The sequence below is a fragment of the Trichosurus vulpecula genome, chromosome 9 (genome assembly GCF_011100635.1).
Source record: "Trichosurus vulpecula isolate mTriVul1 chromosome 9, mTriVul1.pri, whole genome shotgun sequence".
NCBI classification, from domain to species: Eukaryota; Metazoa; Chordata; class Mammalia; order Diprotodontia; family Phalangeridae; genus Trichosurus; species Trichosurus vulpecula.
In genome coordinates, this window is record NC_050581.1 from 20,682,993 (window position 1) to 20,697,634 (window position 14,642).

A 14,642-nucleotide genomic window follows, 5' to 3' on the forward strand; every position below is an offset into this window, starting at 1 on the left:
GTAAGCCACACAGTCAATCAGTCGTCAAATACTACTATTTCTATCTCTGCCTCAACGCTCTCATTTATCGCCTTCTCCCTACCCACACACCACCACCCCAGTTCAGTTCCTCTTCACTTCTCACTTGGACTACTAATTAAGTCTCCCTGCCTCAAGTCTCTCCCCTCTCCAACCCATGGCTACAAAAGTGATTTTCCTGAAGAACAAATCTGACCAAGTCAACCTCCTACTCAACAAACTTTAATGATTCTATATTGACTTTAGGATCGGTCAAGCAGCAGGCATTTATTAAGAATACAAACCCCTCTGGAAGTTAAAGCTTTTTGAAACCTTGCCCCAACCTACCTTCCAAATCTTATTATGTATTACTGCCCCTCCCTGTCTTTTATGGTCCAAACAAACTGACTTTAAAACCGTTCCTCACTCATATACAAAATCCCCCCAAATTATTCAAATATGAATAGTAAAATAAGATATAATACTACCCATTAGGAAGAATGACATAAATAAAAAGGAAGGCTGAATGTAGAACAGATTGGAGTGGGGAGAGACTTGAGGCAGGCAGATCCACTAGCACACTATTACAGTAATCAAAGCACAAGGTGATGGGGGCCTGGGTGTCAAAGTAGAGCAACATATGAAATGTTGCAAAGTTGAAATCAGCAGGCCTTGGCAACAGAGTGGATATGGGGATAGGGCAGTTCCAATATATGTGCAGGTATTCATAAGTTACATAAGTTTGGCTTATTTGAATACTTGGTTTAATCACTGTCATAGTGGCAAAAGATTATTATTCACAGCACTTACTTGAAACTCATTTTTCAGTCCCATCCATCAATTATATAAAAGTTTTAGTTAATAATGAGAAAGCAAATTTACATTCAGTTACTCTTATAAATTCAAATTTGTAGCAAGCGGATTAAAAACCAATCAAAATTCTTAATTTGGAAGATTTTTAAACACATTAGGATTATTGTTTTTCTAAGTTTTTAAAGTATGTGGATATAAGAATTTATATAAATGACACATTTAACTTTTGACAACAAAACCACCTAATAGTGGGAACATTTCCAAATACCCATTGCCCGATGTTCTCTTCTTAGCACAAATTCCTTTCAAAAAGAGTTGCTTTTTCAATCACTTTTGTCTGACATCCCAGAAAGACAGGCAACTGAACTCAATGAATAAAGCCAAAAACCACTGCCTGGTGGATGAGTTATCAAAAGCTATTAACAAACATCATGAGAATTGAACACCAATCATAACTACATAAAGGTTGCTCCCAATGACTACCATTAAGAGAAATGCAAATCAACATAACCCTGAGGTTTTACCCCACACCAGCAAATTGGCAAAGATGACAAAATATGCAGAGGGTCAACTTTTCAGAGGGGAAGGGTGATGGTGGGAAGATGAACAGACAGACTCCTATGATTTATTTCATGAATTCAGTGATGCCTTTAAGTTTGCAGACTTTGAAAATAAACTGGCTAATCTCTGAAATGTTCACGTGGATCCCTGAGTACAGCGACTGTTTCATTTTCGTCACTGTATTCCCAGTGCCTAACACAGTGTTTGGCACATAGCAGGAGCTTAATAAATGTTTGTTGCTTGAACATGAAAAAGGGATTTAGGGGGAAAGGTACTGAGATCTGTAATAGAGACTGAAACAGATCTTTGTCCACTCATCCTGTGGGACTCACTCTGTCCTACCAAAAGAAAAAAGAGAGGCCATGGCTCTTACTCACTGGCCACTGTCTTTCATCCCAGGGCTAATCAAGAGGCACCATAACCATAAAGTTATCAGAGGTGTAGAGCGTGAGAACTGTCATGTGTGTGAGAGTTTCCTAATCATACATGTATAGCGGCCACAGATACCTGGGTCCTAATTAGGTTAAAACCATACAGATAAGGGATGACACCAGGCACAGAAGGAAGACTTTGGGAGCCTGGAAGAGGGTAGGAGAGAGCAGAGTAGAGAATTGTTAGGATATAATAAGTGTGGTAGGAATTTGTGGGGGTCAAGATCCACAACTGGCTACCAGGAAAGTGGGATTTGACTACCATCTTATGAGCCCCACTTTGGGGACCACTTCTTTTGGCTGAACCTTTCTAATTAACCACTTGTCAACAAGAAAATTTTTTTAACACAACCCAATATATGTATAGCTACTAATTTATAAATCTACTAAAACTAATTTATAACATCTACTAATTTTATTATATTCATGTTCACACTAATAATTATGTACACTATAAAACTTATAAAGAATAAAAATTTTAAAGGGATAGGATGAAGATGAAATAATATTCAATCCTAGAATCAATACAGAACCACTGGATTGTATAGAGTAGAGAAGTAAAGTGGTCAAAACGGAACTTTGGGAAAACCACTTTGGTAGCAGAGGTATCAAACATGCAGCCTGCAGGCCACACAAGCAGCCTGCATCATTCCTAAGTGGGGCCTGAACCAAATTAAAACGTAATTGGGAAATATTTGACAAAATAAGTAAAATGTAATAAAACATAAATGATGTTAACATGTAGCTTTCTAAGTTAATATGGTCTCATAGAGATCTTTAGGTATAGTTAAGTGGCACATAGTTCTATTGACTTTGACATCATTGATGCAGAGAATGTGTTGAAGAAGGAAAAGACTTAAGGTAGGGAAACCAATTAGGAGACTACTGCAATAGTCCAGGTCAGAGGTCCAGAGTCCTCAACTAGGGAAGTGGCTGTGTGAGTAGATAGAGTTGTACCAATAAAAAAGATGTTGTGGAGGTAGAAATAGTAAGATTTAGCCACTGACTGAATATGTGGGTTGGGGGAAAAATGAGAAGTCAAAGATAATACTAAGGTTGTAAATCTGAGTGACGGGAAAGATGGAGGATCCTAAAATGAAATGGAGAAATCATAAGGAATAGGGAGTGAGGGGACAGGGCTGGGTTAGAGAAGAGAAAGATAACGAATTATATTTTTGACACCTTGAGTTTTAGAAAATTACCAAAAATAAAGACAGAAATGTCCAATAAACAGTTCATGATTTAGGACTAGATTTAAAGTGACAGATTAGGACTGGATATAGAGATTTAAAAGTCACTTATATACAGATAATAACTAAACCAATGGGAGATGAGAAAGTCACCAAGTGAGAGAAGAAATGATGGTCCTAGACAGAGCTTTGGGGTATACCCGTAGAAGGAGACTGACCATAAGCAATTAAACAAGCAAAAGGAAAACCGAGAGAGAGAAATGCCATGACAATTTAATACCAATATGTGTTGGCAAGCAAAAATGGGCTTTTTAGCACTTAGTTCAACAAGTGCCCTTGAAGAGTTTGGCTTTTGTTCCCTTTGAGTAATTCACTGAGCCTTACTAGGTGCTAAGCCCCAGGCCCAAACCCCTATGAGGTGTAAAACCTTAGTGGGTGTGGATTGGCAACTAAGGTGGGGCCCAAGGTGGGGCTAACTCCAGGGAGGGCCTAGTTTACATGTCTGGGACAGCAGAGGCTTTTAGACCATGTGGGTTTAAGTCTGCCTCTTTGTGATGATTCTTGGTCACATGGGTGAGTCGCATGTGTGACTCACCCCTGACACTGAAAAAGATATAAAAACCAGGGGTTGGCTGTCTGTTCTTTGGAGCTCTCTTACTCACAGCAGTGGTGGCGTGAGTGACTCTGGGCCAGCCCTTGTTCTGAGCTCCTGGGCTGAACCTAGATGTTGGTAACTATGAATTGTATTGGGTCTGTCTGTTGATGTTTGTAATTTGTTTGTATTTTGCTCTGAAGTTCAGTGTGCTGGCTTTTTCCCCTGAACTAAGGGAATGATATTTGTATGCTGAATTAAAGTAAGCCTGTCAACCCCTTCACCTTGCTTTCCTTAGTTAAGCAGATCAAAAGAACCTGTGCTGTTGGCAGCTTTCTGGGTGCTGGCTGTGGGTGGATCTTACACCCCTACAGAAGCTGCTAGCCGGATTGTGGAAACACAATAATACAGTAATAATAATAACTAGCACTCACATTGCACTATAAGATTTGCAAAGTGCTTTACAAATATTATTTGTTGTATTATTTGATAAAGCAACCCTAGGAGGTAGGTACTATTATTACCCCCATTCTGCAAATGAGAAAACTGAAGCAGATAGAAGTTAAATGACTTTCCCAGGATCATACAAAGTGTGTCTTAAGTTAGATTTGAATTTAGATCTTCTCGATACCTATTCTGGTTTACATTGTCTAAATTTGACTATTTGTAACAATCCTGTGAGGTAAAAGATACATCAGTATTGATGTTATCAATGTGAACCATAATATGAATATAACAATTTTAATCTCATATTCATTTAAAAAATAAAGGGTAGGGAATGGACATAAGGAAAATGATACCTACTGCCTCTCCATGCCTGCTATTTCCTGATTATCTTCTTTAACCTACAAAACATAATAAAATAGTATGTAAGGAATGAGTGAATGAAGCTAGTAGATAACTAAATAATGGAGAAAAATCGAACAGGTCAAGCATAGATTTTCCCTAATACAATATGCTTCACTGAAATGTTAAATCTGATTTACCTTTTTTGAAACCTATACATTCAGTAAAATCCAATTTATAGATTTCAAAGGGGGAAAACAGAAATGGCACTATTCCCAGGTTTCTCTTTTTTTCCTAAATAAGGGTGGTGTGAACTACTATACCTGAAGCTTTCTTTTTCATATTGCTAGGCAATGGGGCCCATAGACACATACCCTAAAGTGGTTTTTTTAAAGAGTCTCATAGTATTTTTTTTCCAATTATATGTAGATAATTTATAGCATTCATTTTTACAAAATTTTGAGTTGCAAATTTCCTCCCCTCTTTTCCTCCCCCTTTCCCCTTCCTAGAATGGTAAGAAATTTTATATACGTTACATATGTACAATCATATAAAACATTTCCATATTAGGCATAGTTGTGAAAGAAGAAACAGAACAAAAGGAAAAAAATCCCAGAAAGTGAAAATAGTATGCTTCGATCTGCATTCAGAATTCATCAGTTCTTTCTCTGGATGTGGAGAGCAGTTTTCATGGTGACTCCTTTGTAATTGTCTCGTATCATTGTATTGTTGAGAAGAGCTAAGTCATTCACAGTTGATCATCACACAGTGTTGCTGTTACTGTGTACAGTGTTTTCCTGGTTTTGCTCATTTAACTTTGCATCTGTTCATACAAGTCTTTCCAGGTTTTTCTTAAATCTGCCTGCTCATCATTTCTTATTGCACAATAATATTCCATTACATTCATATACCACAGCTGGTTCAGCTATTCCCCAATCCATGAGCATCCTCTCAATTTTCAATTTTTGCCACCAGAAAAAGAGCTGCTATAAATATTTTTGTACATGTGCACTAGTAACTAAGGTGGGGCTCCAGGTGGGGCCAGTGAAGGGAGGTCTGATTATATCTTCGCTCCCAAGTAGGCCCAAAAACCCTATTAGGTGCTAAGCCTATGTGGGCGTGAAGCCCCCAGGGTCCTAAGGGGAGTTGCTAAGATCAGAGCCAATAGTAAGAGCTTAAATTCTGGTCACTCAGATGATGTCTGATGACGGCTAAAGAGTGCATAAAAAGGGAAGACAGAGCTATTTGCTTAGGGCTTTCACTCTTGGCGGTGTGCTGATGCGGAGACTCAGGGCAGCTGTAGTTAAGAGCCCTCCAGCTTGTAAACCCACATGTTGGGACTTTGTTAAACTCTGGTAACAATTCATTGAGATTTGAATCAGAAAAGGTCTGTCTGTTGATGTTTGTAATTTGTTGGTATTTGCTTTGAAGCTCAGCATGCTGGCTTTTCCCCCTCAGCTGAGCAAATGATATTTCTATGTTGGATTAAAGTAAGGCTGTTAACCCCTTAACGTTGCTTTCCTTAGTAAAGCAGATCAAAAGAATCTGGGCTTGCAGCATTCTGTGTGCTGATTGTTGTTGGTTTTACACAGCCACAGTAGTTGCTAGCTGAATTGTTGAAACAAAATGTAGGTCTTTTTTCCCTTTCTTATGATTTCTTTGGGATACAGACCTAGTAGTAGTATTGCTAGATCAAAGGGTATGTACATTTTGGTTGTCCTGTGGGCTTACTTCCAAATTTCTCTCCAGAATGGTCAGATCAGTTCACAACTCCACCAACAGTGCATTAGTGTCCCAATTTTCCCGCAACCTTTCCAACATGTATCATTTTTCTTTTTTGTTGTTATTAGCCTATCCTGATAAATGTAGTTCAGAGTTGTTTAAATTCGCATTTCTCTAAACAAAAGTGATTTAGAGCACTTCTTCATTTGATTTATATATAGTTTCGACATCTTCATCTGAAAACCGCCTGTTCATATCTTTGACCATTTATCAATTGGGGAATGGCTTGTATTCTCATAAAATTGACTTAGTTCTCTATATATTTGAGAAATGAGGCCTTTAACAGAAATACTTACTATAAAGATTGTTTCCTAGCTTTCTGCTTTCTTTATAATGTTGGTCGCATTGGTTTCATTTATGTAGAAACTTTTAAATTTAATATAATCAAAATCATCTACTTTAAATTTTGTAATGTTCTCTATCTCTTGTTTGGTCATAAATTCTTCCCTTCTCCATAGATCTGACAAGTAGACTATTCCTTGCTCTTCAAATTTGCTTATGGTATCATCCTTTATATCTAAATCATATACCCATTTTGACATTATCTTGGCATGTGTTATAAGATATTGATCTATACTTAGTTTCTGCCACATTGTTTTCTAGTTTTCCCAGCAGTTTTTGTCAAATAGTGAGTTCTTATCCCAGAGGCTGGGGTCTTTGGATTTATCAAACACTAGACTACTATGGTCATTTACTACTGTGTCTTATGTAACTAATCTATTCCATTGATCCATCACTTTATTTCTTAGGCAGATAGTTTTGATGATTACTACTTTATAAAATGTAATTTGAGATCTAGACTTCTAGGTACCTTCTTTTGTATTTTTTCATTAATTCCCTTGATATTCTTGAACTTTTGTTTTTTCCAGATGAATTTTATTGTTATTTTCTAGCTCTATCAAATAATTTTTGGTAGTTTGATTGGTAAGGCACTGAATAAATAAATTACTTTAGGCAAAATTGTCATTTCTATTATATTGGCTCTGCCTACCTATGAGCAACTGATATTTTTCCAATTGTTTAGATCTGACTTAATTTGTGTGAAAAGTGTTTTGTAATTGTTTAGGTGTGTCTTGGCAGGTTTGTCTTGGCTGGTAGACTCCCATGTATTTTACAGTGTTTACAGTTATTTTAAATGAAATTTCTCTTTCTATCTCTCCCTGATGGATTCTGTTGGTCATATAGAGAAATGCTGATGATTTATGTGGGTTTATTTTACATCTTGCAACTTTGCCAGCATTGTTAATTATTTCTAGTAGTGTTTTTTAGTTGATTATGTAGACTTCTTTAAGTAAACTGTCATATCATCTGAAAAGACTGATAGTTTTGTTTTCTCATTGCCTATTCTAATTCCTTCAATTTACTTTTCTCCTTTTATTGCTACAGCTAACATTTCTAGTACAATATTGAGTAGTGGTGATAACAGGGATCCTTGCTTCACCCCTAATCTTACCAGAAAGGCTTATAGCTTATCCCCCCTTACAGGTAATGCTTGCTGATGGTTTTAGGGAGATACTGCTTATTATTTTAAGGAATGCTCCTATGCTTTCTATTTTTGATAGGAACGGGTGCTGAATTTTGTCAAACACTTTTTTGGCATCTACTCAGATAATCATGTGATTTCTGTTGTTTTGTTATTGATGAGGTCAATTATGATTATAGTTGTCCTAATACTGAACCTGAATTCTTGGTATAAATTTTATCTGGTCACAGTGTATGATCTTTGTGATATATTGCTGTAATCTCCTTGCTAGTATTTTATTTTAAAATTTTGCATCAATATCTATTAAAAAAATTGGTCTATAGTTTTCCTACTCTAAAACAGCTTTTCCTGGTTTGGGTATCAAAGCCATATTTGTGACATAAAAGGAATTTGGTAGGACTTCTTCCTTGCCTAGTTTTCCAAATAGTTTATATAGTGTTGGAACTGTGTTCTTCAAATGTTTGGTAGAATTTGCTTGTGAACTGATCTAGCCCTGGGAATTTTTTCTTAGGAAGTACACAGATGGCTTTTTCAATTTCTTTTTCTGGAGATGGAGTTATTTAGGTATTCTGTTTCCTCATCTGTTAATCTGGATAATTTATATTTTCATAAATACCCATCAATTTCACTCAGATTGTCAGATTTACTGGCATGTAAATAAGCAAAATATTTCCAAGGGATTGCTTTAATTTCTTCTTCATTGGTGGTGAGTTCACCCTTTTCATTTTTTATTTCTTCTTTCTTTTTTTAAATCAAATTAACAAATGGCTTATCTATTTTATTGGATTTTTTTTCATTAAACCAGATCCTAGTTGTAGTTATTAGCTCAAAAGTTTTCTTACTTTCAACTTTATTAATCTCACCTTTGGGTTTCAGGATTTCTAATTTGGTGCTCAATTGGGGATTCTTAAATTGTTGTTTATCTAGTTTTTTTAAGTTGCTTGTCCAATTCATTGATTTGCTCTTTTATTAATGATTTAGAAAAATAAATTTTCCCCTAAGTAGTGCTTTCTCTGCATCCCACTAATTTTGGTATGTTGTCTTGTTATTCTCTTTAACAAAATTATTGATTGTCTCTATGATTTGTTTTTTGACCTACTTATACTTTAGGATTAGATTATTCAGTTTTCAATTAATTTTTATAAAATTAAGACTTTTTATTTATAGTTTACAACACTCAGTTCTGCATGATTTTGAGTTCTAGATTTTCTCCCCTGCCCCTTCCTCCCCAAGATAGTATATCTTCTACATACAACTTCACATTAAACTTATTTACACAATAATCAAGTTGTAAAGAAGAATTATGAGCAATGGAATGAATCATGAGAGAGAAGAAAGAAAACCAAAAAAAAAAACCCCAAAAAACAAAACAATAAACAAGGAGAGCAAATAGTTTAACTCAATCTGCATTCAGACTCCATAGTTATAGTTCTTTCTCTGGATGTAGATACCTCTCTCCATCATGAGTCCTTTGAAGTTGTCTTTGCACCTTGTATTCCTGAGAAGAGCGAAGTCTATCAAGGTTAGTCATCACAGAATCAATATATCTGTGGTTGCGTATAATGTTCTCCTAGTTCTGCTATGCTCACTCAGCATGATATCATGTAAGTTTTTCCAGGTTATTACGAAGTCCATATCTTCCCCATTTCTTATAGCACAATACTATTACATTACATTCATATACCACAACTTGTTCAGCCATTTCCCAATTAATGGGCAAACCCTTGATTTCCAATTCTTTGCTACCACAAAAAGAGCAGCTATAAATATTTTTATACATATGGGTCCGTTCCCACTTGTGTTATCTCTTTGGGATACATCCCTAGAAGTGGTATTGCTGGGTGAAAGGGTATGCACGTTTTATAGCCCTTTGGGCATATTTCCAAATTGCTCTCCAGAATGGCTGGATCAGTTCACAACTCCACCAGCAATGTAAGAGTGTTCCAATTTTCCCACATCCTCTCCAGCATTTATAATTTTCCTGTTTTGTCATGTTAGCCAATCTGACAGGAGAGATGTGGTACCTAAGAGTTGTTTTGATTTGCATTTCTCTAATCAGTAGTGATTCAGAGCATTTTTTCATATGTGTATAGATATCTTTAATTTCTTCCTCTGAAAACTGCCTGTTCATATCCTTTGACCATTTCTCAATTGGGAAATGACTTGTATTCCTATAAATTTGGCTCAGTTCCCTGTATGTTTTAGAGATTAGGCCTTTAGCAGAGACACTAGTTGTAAAGATTTTCTCCCAATTTTCTGCTTCCCTCCTAATCTTTGTTGCAGTGGCTTTGTTTATACAAAAACTTTTCAATTTAACATAATCAAAATTAACCATTTTGCATTTTGTAATGCTCTCTATCTCGTGTTGTGTCATGAATTCTTCCCTTTCCCATAAATCTGACAGGTAAACTATTCCTTGCTCTCCCAAACTGCTTATAGTATCAGCTTTTATTCCTAAATCATGAACCCATTTTGACTGTATTTTGGTTTACAGTGTATGATATTGGTCTATACCCAGTTTCTGCCCTACCATTTTCCAATTTTCCCAGCAGTTTTTGTGAAATAGTGAATTCTTAATCCAGAAGCTGTATTCTCTGGGTTTATCAAAGAGTAGATTGCTATAGTCCTTGACTACTGCATCTTATGTACCTAACTTATTCCACTGATCCACAACTCCATTTCTTAGCCAGTACCAAGTAGTTTTGATGACTGCTGCATTATACTAGTTTAATATCTGGTATGGCTAGGCCACCTTTCCTAGCATTTCTTTTCATTACTTCCCTAGATATGCTGGACCTCTTGTTCTTCCAGTTGAATTTTGTTATTATTTTATCCAGGTGTGTAAAATAATTTTTTGGTAGTTCAATTGGTATGGTGCTGAATAAGTAAATTAATTTAGGGTAAAATTGTCATTTTTACTATATTAGCTCAGCCTAACCACAAGCAACTGATATTTTTCCATTTATTTAGATCTAACTTTATTCACATTAAAAGTGTTTCATAATTATGTTCATATAGGTCCTGGGCTTGTCTTGGCAGGTAGACTGCCAAATGTTTTACAGTATCTACAGCAACTTTAAGTGGAATTTCTCTTTCTATCTCTTGCTGTTGGGCTTTGTTAGTAATGTATTCGAATGCCGAGGATTTGTGTGGGTTTATTTTATATCCTATAACTTTGCTAAAGTTGTTTATTATTTTGAGTAGTTTTTTACTTGATTCTGTAGGATTTTCTAAGGAAATCATCACATCATCTGGAAAAACAGATAATTTAGTTTCTTCTTTGCCTATTCTAATTCCTTCCATTTCTTCTTCTCTTATTGCTACAGCTAACATTTCTAGTACCAAATTGAATAGTAGGGGTGATAATGGACATTCTTGTTTCACTCCTGATCTTACTGGAAATGCATCTAGCTTATCCCCATTACAAATAAAACTTGTTAATGGTTTTAGGTAGATACTATTTATAATTTTAAGGAAGGCTCCACTTATTCCTATGCTTTCTAGCGTTTTTAATAGGAATGAGTGTTGTATTTTGTCAAAGGCTTTTTCTGCATCTATTGAGATGATCATATGGTTTCTGCTAATTTTGTTGTTGATATAATAATTATGCTGATAGTTTTCCTAATATTAAACCAGCCTTGCATTCCTGGAATAAACCCTACCTGGTCATAGTGTATTAAGTTGCTGCAATCTTTTTGCTAATATTTTATTTAAATTTTGCATCAATATTCATTAGAGAAATTGGTCTATAATTTTCTTTCTCTGTTTTAACTCTACCTGGTTTGGGTATTAGTACCATATTTGTGACACAAAAAGAATTTTGTAGAACTCCTTTTTCACCTATTTTCCCAAATAGTCTATAAAGTATGGGAATTAATTGTTCTTCAAATGTTTGATAGAATTCACATATAAAACCATCTGGCCCTGGAGATTTTTTCCTAGGGGGTTCATTGATGACTTGCTCAATTTCTTTTTCTGAGATGGGGTTGTTTAGGTATTTTACTTCCTCTTCTGTTAACCCTGGCAATTTATATTTTTGTAAATATTCATCCATTTCCCTAAGGTTGTCAAATTTATGGGCATACAATTGGGCAAATAATTCCCAATTATTGTTGTAATTTCTTCTTCATTGGAAGGAATTCATCCTTTTCATTTTTGATACTGGTAATTTAGTTTTCTTCTTTCTTTTAATCAAATTGACCAAAGGATTATCAATTTCACTGGATTTTTCATAAAACCAGCTCTTGGTTTTATTTATTAATTTAATAATTTCAATTTTATTAATCTCCCCTTTGATTTTCAGTATTTCTAATTCGATATTTAATTGCGGATTTTCAATTTGTTCTTTTTCTAGCTTTTTCAATTGCATGCTCAATTCATCGATCGCCTTTTTCTCTATTTTATTCATGTAAGCATTTAGAGGATATAAAACTTCCCCTAAGAACTGCTTTTGCTGAGTCCCATAAGTTTTGGTATGTTGTCTCACTATTGTCATTCTCTTGAATGAAGTTATTAATTGTTTCTATGATTCGTTCTTTGGCCCACTCATTCTTTAGAATTAGATTAATTAGTTTCCAATTAATTTTTAGTTTATTTTTTCATGGTTCCTTATTATAAATAACTTTTATTGCATCATGACCCAAAAAGGATGCTTTGACTACTTCTGCCTTTCTGCACTGGATTGTGAGGTTTTTATGCCCTAGTACATGGTCAATATTTGAATATGTGCCATGTACCACTGAGAAAAAAAGTATATTCCTTTTTATCCCCATTCAGTTTTCTCCAGAGGTCTATCATATCTGCCTTTTCTAAAATTCTATTCACCTCCTTAACTTCTTTCTTGTTTATTCTGAGGTTAGATTTATCAAGTTCAGAGAGAGGGAGGCTAAGGTCCCCCACTAGTATAGTTTTGCTGTCTATTTCTTCCTGTAACTCCCTTAATTTCTCCTCTAAGAATCTGCATGCTATACCACTTGATGCATATATGTTAAATAATGATATTGCTTCATTGTCTGTGGTTTTTAGCAGGATATAGTGTCCTTCCTTATCTCTTTTAATTAGATCTATCTTTGCTTTTGCTTTGTATGAGATTAGGATTGTTACCCCTGCTTTTTTCTACTTTAGCTGAAGCACAAAATATTCTACTCCAGCCTTTCACCTTTACCCTGTGTGTATCCCCCTGTTTCAAATGTGTTTCTTATAAGTAGCATATTGTAGGATTATGGTTTTTCATCCATTCTGCTAGCCACTTCTGCTTTATGGGAGAGTTCATCCCATTCACATTCACAGTTATGATTACTATCTGTGTCTTTTTCTCCATCCTATTCCCCCCGTTTATGCTTTTATTTCTCCCTTCTCCCTTCCACTCAACAGTTTTGCTTTTGACTGCCACCTTCCTCAGTTTACCCTCCCTCTTGATTCCCCTCCCTTATTTTACCTTTTCCCCCTTGCTACTTCTTCCCTCCCTTCTGACCCTCCCTTTTCTTTCCCCTTTCCCTTCCTACTGCCTGTAGGACAAGTTTGATTTCTATACTTATCAGGATGTTATTCCCTTCTTGAACAGTAAAGTGCAAATACTGCTCTTCACCCTCCCTTCTTTCCCTCTACTATGTTTCTGTGCCTCTTCATGTGATATAATTTACCCTTTTCTACTACCTTACCTCTTCTCCCAGAATCATCCCTTTATATCTATTATATTTTTTATCATTATATCAGTTATTTTATACTGACACCCACAGTCTATGTATATCCCTTTCAATTGTCATAACTGTACTATTCTCAAGATTGACATATGTATAAAACATATATAAAACAAAATAATCCTATATAGGGATGTAACTAGTTTGCCTTATTGATTAACTAGGGTTTTTTCCTGTTTACCTTTTTATGTCTCTCTTGAGTTTTGTATTTGAAGATCAAATTTTCCATTGAGTTCTGGCCTTTTCATCAGGAAGGTCTGGAATTCCCTTATTTCACTGAAGGTCCATCTCCTTGTCTGGAAAATTATGGTCAATTTTGCTAGGTAGTTGATCCTTGGTTGTAGTCCAAGCTCCTTTGCTTTTTGAAATATCATATTTCAATTTCTCCTGTCATTTAATGTAGAAGCTGAAAGATCCTGTGTGATCCTGACTGTAGTTCTGTGATATCTGAATTGTTTCTTTCTAGCTGCTTGAAGTATTTTCTCCTTGACCTGGTAGTTCTGGAATTTGGCTATAATATTTCTGGGAGTTTTCAATTTGGGATCTTTTTCAGGGAGTGATTGGTGGATTATTTCGATGACAATTTTACCCTCTGGTTCTAGAACCTCGGGCAGTTTTCCTTAAGGATTTCTTGGAAGATACTGTCCAGGCTCTTTTTTTCATCATGGCTTTCAGGTAGACCAATAATTCTTAGATTGTCTCTCCTGGATTTATTTTCCAGGTCAGTTGTTTTTCCAATCAGATATTTCACGTTTTCTTCTATTTTTTCATTCTTTAGATTTTGTTTGACTGATTCTTGATGTCTCACAGAGTCATTAGCTTCTACTTGTCCAATTCTAATTTTTAATGTATTGTTTTCTTCCTTTAGCTTCTCTATCTCCCTTTCCATTTGGTTGATTTTACTTTTCAATTAGCCATTTTCTCCATTTATATTCTGATTCTCCTTAACCATTTCGCTGATTTTAAAGATTTGTTTTCATCACTGAATTTTCTTTCCATTTCTCTTTTACCTTCCTAATTTGGTTTTTAAAGTCCTCCTTGAGTTCTTCCAGGAATGCTTTTTGGTCTGGAGACTAGTTTACTTTCCCTTTTGAGGTTTCAGATGTGGGTATACTGTCCATGTTGTCCTCTTCTGAACTGGCATTTTGATCTTCCCTGTCTCCATAATAGGAACCAATGGTCTTTGAAAGCTTCTTAGTGTGCTTTTTCATGGTGTTTTTTTCTCCTGGTTTCTAAAGTGGATCTCTGCTTCTGGGGCTCAGGGGGCTCTGTCCCAAGTTTCTTGTGTTGGAATCTGGCTTTATGTGC

General features: G+C 35.6%; 1 protein-coding gene across 1 annotated transcript in view; it reads right to left on the reverse strand.

Annotated features, from left to right (window-relative positions):
- IFT74 (intraflagellar transport 74) overlaps positions 1-14,642 on the reverse strand; it is a 171,317-nt gene that overhangs the window by 67,046 nt on the left and 89,629 nt on the right. The window contains exon 12 of the mRNA XM_036739092.1: positions 4,389-4,429. Within this exon, the coding sequence (XP_036594987.1) occupies positions 4,389-4,429 (41 nt within the window). The remainder of the gene's footprint in view (positions 1-4,388; positions 4,430-14,642) is intronic.